This window comes from Triticum dicoccoides, chromosome 1B (assembly GCF_002162155.2).
Source record: "Triticum dicoccoides isolate Atlit2015 ecotype Zavitan chromosome 1B, WEW_v2.0, whole genome shotgun sequence".
Taxonomy (NCBI): Eukaryota; Viridiplantae; Streptophyta; class Magnoliopsida; order Poales; family Poaceae; genus Triticum; species Triticum dicoccoides.
In genome coordinates, this window is record NC_041381.1 from 19,394,261 (window position 1) to 19,402,559 (window position 8,299).

Consider the following 8,299-nt stretch of genomic DNA (forward strand, 5'->3'; position numbering starts at 1 on the left):
CCGTGTCCTGCGGGCGATCAGCTTACATAATTGGCATCCATGGCTGGCTGGACTACCAATCCATTCCATTTTAGAGTACTTTATTTCATTTCATTTCATGGGCTGAACACTGGTGTGTGTATGCATGCATACACATCTTAATAATAATAATAATAGTAATAATAATTAATTGCCTTGGCTAGGATACATTCATGCATGCATGCATGCATGCATCCATGGGCCATTTTATGTACCTTGGGACAAATCTGATGTGTTGTCTCTGCTGTTTGTATCTTCTGGCAGCTGGCTGGTTTGGGGGTTTCTCTTTCTGCTGTGTGAAAATGGGGCAGTGATGTGTGGTGAGCATTTGACATCTTGGGGTGGGTTTGTTTCTCAGCCTTGATGCATTGGATCCACAAAACAATCTCAGGATCAAGTTCTGCATTTCCTCTGACTGAAAGTGACCAACAAAAAATATCATCTTGCTGGTGTGATGATGGTTGCATGCACCCCCTGAGCATGGTGACAGGGTGACATTGGAGGGTGGGCAGTGTCACTGCCCACCGTAACACAGATCCGAATTCTGTGTGCAGCAGACTGACTGACTAATCAACCGGCCCTCAGGTTCTCCAGCACCAGTACACAGATTCAGATGCAGGAGAGGAATTTGGGAAAGGGAAAAGGAGGAGCAGGAAGGGGACACAGAAATCCGGGGCATGTGATGGAAGCTACTGGAAGCATGTGTGCATCCTGCTCATCACCCATCATTGGGCACTCCAGATCTGCTCCACACTTGCACTTAACAAATGGATAAATGTGTGTCAGTGTATATGTATGTGTGCATGATCATGATCATAGAGATGGGTACATGAAATGCACACACACACACAGAGAGAGAGAAAGTACAGCTCTAAGGCTCTGGAGGAGCATGTGAGCCAAGCAAGATGGGGAGGAATAATTGAGCATTACGGTTTGTGATGAACGCAGGCGAGCAACAGCTCGAACACCATCATGTAGCCAAGAAAGTCGACAATACAAAAAAAAGGGGGAGAAATCGAAAGAAAAATATGCACTTCTTATGAACTATTCCTTTGGCATGCCCTTGCATGAAGACGGTATCTGCATGATTTGACTTGCTTGGCACAGAAAACCCTCCGTTGACTTCAAAAACCTCCAGACAACTTGCGCTGGTGGGAGTGAGTATCATATGAAATGTAATCCACAAGCACCTGCGGCAGCTTCTCCATTGAAAAAAGGAAGAGGAGACGGCGAGGCCAGTTTTGCACAACAATGGTTCTAAGAGACTCCCTGCTGCTGCTGCCGCCGGTGCCTAAAACAAGACGCGGCCAAGATGTACATGAAGGAGTCATAACCTCTTCTGATCTGCCTTCAAGCGGCACCTGGTCAAGGTTTCCTCGCGGTGCTGTGCGGGCACTCTGTTCAGGATCACCTCTAGGTCAGCCTTGTGCTTTCGTCGCATCGCACTGAGCTCCTCCTTCTGGTTTGCTAACAAATCTGCCAGCTTTTCGTTGAGATCTGCTGTGAGATAACCGCCGTCTGAAAGACGAGAGCTGGTGCCAGCGGAAGCTCCTCCCGAGTTCCTGTTGACCACATCCGGGGGGTTCGACAAGTCCACTGATGATGACATTCGCTCACAAACACCCTCTACATTATTGCTTTTCAGTGTCCCGTTTGGCATATTATCATAGATCCGTTGGTCCTCCACCGGGTGAGAGATTTCAATATCTCTTCTGGGTGAGTCTGACCAGTATTTCCGGCCAGAAGGAAGCTGCTCTTGTATAAAACCATTGTTTGTTGCATCAACCTCGTTACGAAGCTCAGAAGTCTCACCGTTGTCGGATTCTGAATTATCAGTCTCGGAATGACCTCCTTCATCCCCTTGGTTGTCAACCGATTCATCAAACGCCCATTCAGGAATATGTGCCTGTATTTCAGAATCTATCATTTCTGCAATCGCAGTAACATCTTGGTCTGTGAGATCCAGCTGTACAACCATCTCAGTAGCAACGCTAATTGAAGTGTCAGCTTCAATATCAAACGGAAAATGGATGTTTTGGGCATGACCTGCAAATTGCAATTGAAAATATGTATGAATTGTGGCAAGCACTAAACTAGCTATATAATGACAATTACAATCGGTCTTGCCATAAATACCTGTTGAATCGGCAATCCGCAGTTTCAAAAATATTGTATTTAGGTCCTTCCGCTGACTCTCAACGGTGATCCTTCGACTAGTCGCAGCATGTCGATCCCTATTGCTGTGTATATCACTTGGATGTGTTTCCCCCGTGCTACCTGCATTCCACCATAAGATTGAAATGTGAAAAGGAGGAAACCTCATCGGTGAGCTTGTGTGAGGTCATTGAGCTTCTACCTGTTCGTCCCCGGGAGCCAACAGACGATGCTGCTCTGTAATTCGCACTTGGGTTCGAACTGCCAGCAGCATCTGGCATGTTTATTGTAAGGTTAGATGGGGAAGATAGCAACTTTACTAAATCATGCATCAGTAGTTTGAGATATGTCTCCAGTTCAGTCATTTATTACCTGATGCATTCGTATTTGACTGTACTGGATAGAAGATTCTTTCATCATCAACATCTAGGAGAAAAGGATCCACTAATAGTTCTTCTGCTGAGAGCCTTTGGGAAGCTTGGGCTATGCATTTCTCTATAAAAAATTTAACTTCAGGATCCTCAATCTTAGCCAGTGAACCAGGCTTTTCACCCTGTAATATAAGAATCAAGAGACTAAGGCAGTCAGACTCTAGTATTTGATAAGATACTCCACGGTAACAAACAGCCAGGAAGTGCCTAGTAGGTTAGGACATACTCCTATGTGCATACCATAAATAATGAAACAGACACTTATAAGTTATGGTAGAGCAGAGAAATTATCATTCCAAAAGTTCTGCATCTACATCTTGCCAGTGTGCTTTAACACAAATTATTATGTACTCTCTTAGAAGTTGGATATTTTTAGTACTCCCTCCATTTGTTTTTACAAGACGTTTCAGACAGCTTGCTTTGTACTGTTTTGAACAGTGTCTGAATGTCTAAAACGTCTTTAAAAAATGAACAGAGGTAGTCAGTGGCAGACCCACAAATAAAATGCAGGGTGTGCACACTTCAAAAAATCAATGTATATTTTCATTGGCTTGAATGGGCCTTAAAAATCAATTAATTATTACATGGTAAGAGAACATTTTCCAAAATTCTGGGTGTGCCATGGCACACCTGGCACACCCCCTAGGTACGCCACTGGAGGTAGTAGTAATAACATTTGTCAGATCTAATCTCACAGATTGTATAAAAGCTTAACTGTATTGGTAGTTCAACAGTATAGTTTACAATCCTACGTAAACAGCGATGAGTGGAAAAACAGATAACAGGCCTATGCTTGCAAACACATTTACTGTCAAATACTTAACAAGTAAAGAAACACACGTCCCATTTTAAATGATACTTGTTTTTAAGAGTTTCTAGCGTTCTTATACTATGCAAGACAATTCTTGCGACTATTCCAATAATCTGGAAGACAAATGATATTCTGCCAACATAACATTTTAAGACGATGTCAACCCTAAAAACATTTTATTTTTATGCTTCTGAAAAAAAAGAATCAACCTGAAAAATATAAGAGAAAAACATAACTGTAACAGTCAGGAAATTATGATTGTTATGCCATTTGATGCTATGTATATACTGAAATCAGAAAGAATGTTAGAATTGCCCAGATGATGAATTTGCAGCTATCAAGATAAATAGGTCAGTGCGAACAGCAATAATCATGTCGCGACAGTACTTTTTATGTCACTTTATTGACTAAAATTATCAGGAAAATAAAAATGAAATATAACACAAAGCATAAGAAGACTAACATCAGAAACTTTCTTGTATATCTGTGCTGCATTGGAGCATTCACAATATGGGTACTCAAATGTAACAAGCTCCAGTAAACACATCCCAAATGCATAAATGTCTACAAGCTCATTGTATTCTTCATCATAGAGTTCTGGCGCCATGAATTCCGGTGTGCCTATGAAAAGACAGATACAACATTAGAAAGACCCAACTACAAATTCAGAAGAACAAACATAGATATACGCAACTGAATCGGTTACCAATGATGCTATGAGCTGAGCGTGCATTGTCTAGGATGGTTGCTAATCCCAGGTCTCCAATCTTTACTTCCCCCTGGTTTCCATTCACAAATATGTTATCACATTTCAAATCTCTATGGATTATTGGTGGATCATGGCCGTGGAGGTACACTAGACCACTCAAGATTTGCCTTGACCATTTCTTCAAAGCTCTAATGTCTACCTTCTTGTGCTTAATACGGTACCTAAAAAGATAAGGCAGTGTGAAAAATATTCAGTGACAGCTTAGGCATATGGAAAGACGTAAGGTATATGATAAATCCGGCATGTTGATTTAGTTTCTGCGAATACTGCTTCCTTATTGGCACGGCCATGCTAGGATCAAATATGTGTTTGGGAACACGTAACAGACTAATTTTTTATTTATGTCCTAAGAACGACATATATATGTAGATGATGACAGTAGTGTTAAAGAAGGTGGCATCAGCAACTAATTACACGTGTTCAACTTTATTAAAAAGCTGCAGCCAAGAGGGAGCATGAGAGCACGGACTGGCGCAATGTTCCTGATGTGAAGACTTCTGTGATGAAGTTTATGTTGTTGTTTTTCTTGTCGAGCCATGAATTGTAGAACTTGATTATGTTCTTGTGCTTGAGCGTCTTAAGCAACCGCACTTCTGATCTCAGCCTCTCCAAATCATCATTGTTCCGTAATATATCACCCACTTTGATTTGGTTCCAGGCAACTTCTAGCCCTTCCAGTTGATCAAAAGCCTTGTAGCTATCGACAGAATCTGAATTAAGGATTCCAAATCCATAGAAAGATCTGTAATAAAATTAGAAAGTAGAAGTTGCTAAAGGTACATGATTAAGATAGAACATTTTAATGGGGCTAGTATGTTCTAGTTCTGAACATAGCGTGCAAGTTGAAACATCAAAAATACTTGTCTTGCTTTTGCATGAGGAATGCACAATGCGCAACCAAATGAACTGCTCACATGAAAACTACTTTAACCTTGACAGCAACAGAAATATGCAGTGAAAAAAAATCTGGTTATACAAGTATGTCGACAGTTACCATTAGAAACAGGATTGAAGTATAGCTGAAATCTTGCACTAAAATGGCATTATTTACTTTTGAACATCCCAATTTCTCAAAGAGTGGCAACAGGTCAACAGCTAGGCATATACAGTCATAAACCTTCCACACAAGCAACAACGCAGCCAAGTAATGAAGGCTCGAATTCAGTCAAAATTAGGCATATATAATTGACATATCATTCCTGAAGGAGAGGCAGTAAGTGTACGCCAACCAATGCGCAGCAGGAAACAGAAACTTTGAAATGACAAATGCATCAAAAATTGCAGCTGGGTCGTGTGCAGACTGTATGGCGCAGAGGCTGGGACATTATTCTTCCTTACTAAAAAAGGGAATCACAGCAGGTGAATGGCAGCTAAAATCTCATTCAAATGAAAAAGAAAGGACAGGTTCTCCCACCCCCATACACACCGAAATAGCAGGAATAAATACCAAAACTACAGCAGAAATCAACGCATCACTAGGATGAGACCGTTGCATATCGCAAAAAGCCTGTGTGGACTGCGTAAAAATCGAATCTTAACCAACGGGGACAAGTCAAACGACCCTAGACACAAACAAATCGGAAATATGACAAAAAGGCGAGTAATCACAGCAGGTTAATGCCAGCTAAACTCACACAAACGACAGGTTCCCACAGAGTAGATAGCAGAACTCAAGGCATATGGTACTGTTTCAAATTGTGAAAGCCTACGGATGTGTTTGGTTCAAGGGAGATGCTAGGGTGGCTAAGGGTATCCCTATCCAGCTGGTTAGGGATAGCCATTTTTTATGTTTGGTTGATGGATGAAGTTAGCCTATATTTTGTTTGGTTGTGAAGGATAAAGCATGGTTAGGATAGCCACTGATTTCCTGTTCCTTTTCCCCTTTCGGCTGATGTAGGACAAAATTAATCAAAGAACCAGTATTTTGGGGAGATTATCAAGTGAAACACATCAGTACACCATGCACACATATACACCACGCACACGCGAGAACGGCAAGCGCGGCCCACACGCCCGCCCGGCAGCCCGGCAACCAGGCCTGGCGTACAACACGCGCAGCAGGCACGTCAGGCAAGCACGTCCAACGCGCAGCCGGCAGACACGCCCAATACGCAGCGCGTGCAGCACGCCCGACCTCCATCTGCAGGGCTCCGTCGCATGACACTCACCTGTCTGCCGCCGCCATGACCGCTGCTAGGTTGCAGCTCAGCAGCTCCAATGGAAGAAATGACAAAGGAAGGAGAGAAGGCACGCCAAGTAAGAAGATAGGGAAGGGGAGATCCATACTGCCGCGCACTGATCTCCGTCGTCGTGCTTCGATTTCTACGGCCGCCGCCGCCGCAGGAGAGAACAGAGCTGGACGAAAGCGGGGGTGTAGAGAAAAACGTTTCGTGGCTTGCTTCGCGTCACGCGCGCGCCGGGATACGCAGGTCCGCGAGATTTTCGCGGACACGCTCAGCCTCATTTTCGAAGAATATTCTCAGCATCCGGCTATCCCTATCCCAACTCGCCCACGAACCAAACGAATGGCATCCAGAAAAAAATGGCTATCCCTGTCCCAGGGTGGGATAGCCCAGCAACCAAACGCATCCTACGTGGACTGATTAAATATCAAATCGTAATGGGATACATGATTGAGAAAGAACACTTTAACAGGGTTACCATGCTCTGGACAGGACACGCAAGTCAAAATTAACAGTTGAACTGCTAACATGAAACTTGAAAACTACATAACCCTTGACAAGAGTAGAAATATGCAATGATGAAATGGGTTATACAAGGTATGTCTTGACAGTTAGCATCGGATCCAGGATTCAAGTATAACTAAAAACGTTCACTAAAACGGCACGATTCACTTTCGAGCGTCTCGATTTCTCAAAGAGTGGTGACAGCTCCGCACATAAAGTCAGCAGACCTCCCACACAAGTGACACCACAGCAAAGTAATAAAAACAGTTCCGTATCTCCCCGATTGCTTGTCGAATCTAGTCAAAATTAGACATGTATGATTGCCCTATGGTTCATACAGGGACAGCAACTAACTGTATGCCAGCCAATGCACAGCAGGAAATGGAAACTCTCAGATGACAAATGCATCCAGGAATCACAGCTGGGTCGAGTGCCCTGCAGAGGTCGGGCTATTATTCTTCAATTATATAAAAAAAAAATCCAGCAACCACAGCAGGTCAATGACAGCTAAACTGGAGAAGAAATCATGGGGGGTTTTCCACCGAGGAGATGGATAGCTTTCAAACCCCCCGAAATACCAGGCATAAATAGCAAAACTTGAACGGAAATCAACGCATCACAGGGCATATGGCACCGTTTCAAGCAGCGAAAGGGTCAGCGGACCGGGTAAAAACCGAATCTTCACCAATCAGGAGGAGTCAAACGACCCTAGAAACGAATCGAACGGGAACCGGCGCAGTCAATGGCCGGAGGGGCTCGCCGTGGAAAGGATACACCGTCTTGAACGCGCCCTTGCCAAGAACCTCCGTGTACTGCATCAAAGAGAACAAAGAAACAGGGGACGCCGCCGCGGCCGAATCAGCAGATGTTCGGGTAGAGAAAGGAGGAGGGGGGGAGAGGGAATGAAGAGGGTGGATGGCGGCGGGCGGATCGTTACCCGTCCGTAGCGGCCGGTGGGGTCGACCTCGGCGAACTCCGGCTCGGCGTCCGTCTCCGGCGGCGGCGTGGGAGGCATGTCCCCGGCGATCCGCGGCTGGGGGCTGGGGGTTAATTGGGATCACAGGAGTCTCGCGGCGGGAGCAGGCTTTGTGGCGCCCATGGCGGCTGGGTCACGGCGATCTGAATGGCCGTGGGGGGGAGAAGAGAGAGAGCTGACAGAGAGAAAAATGGTGGTGGTCCGTCAGAGTGATGGGGAACTCCTCCGGGCGTGCGTGGGCGAGGCCCGAAGGGCAATCCCTATTTGGCGCTGCCGGCGCCGGTTACAGCTGTTTCCGCAAACCGGCGCCTGCAGCGGAGTTAGATGGGCTCGGCCCAACTACCTGTTTAATACTCAAAAATATCATTAAACCTACACCACTCGCGAAAGCAAACCTCCTTTCATTCTTCTTATAATACATGAAATGCCAACTATGTAATCCATGTTTTTTCC

The 8,299-nt window shown here is 44.7% G+C and overlaps 1 protein-coding gene across 2 annotated transcripts; it reads right to left on the reverse strand.

The window, feature by feature from the left end:
• Positions 1 to 882: 882 nt before the first annotated feature.
• Positions 883 to 8,072, reverse strand: LOC119316480 (probable serine/threonine-protein kinase WNK2). 2 transcript variants are annotated; one of them, XM_037590811.1, is made up of 9 exons: positions 7,808 to 8,072; positions 7,645 to 7,682; positions 4,653 to 4,880; positions 4,121 to 4,344; positions 3,878 to 4,035; positions 2,545 to 2,725; positions 2,375 to 2,446; positions 2,155 to 2,295; positions 883 to 2,064 (listed from the first exon to the last, which is right to left on the reverse strand). In XM_037590811.1, the coding sequence occupies exons 1-9, from the start codon at positions 7,883 to 7,885 to the stop codon at positions 1,346 to 1,348; spliced, it is 1,839 nt and encodes a 612-aa protein (XP_037446708.1). In that variant the 5' UTR covers positions 7,886 to 8,072; the 3' UTR covers positions 883 to 1,345. The 2 variants fall into 2 exon arrangements, with proteins under 2 accessions (XP_037446708.1, XP_037446701.1); XM_037590804.1 differs by having other exon boundaries at positions 4,109 to 4,344.
• Positions 8,073 to 8,299: the final 227 nt, after the last annotated feature.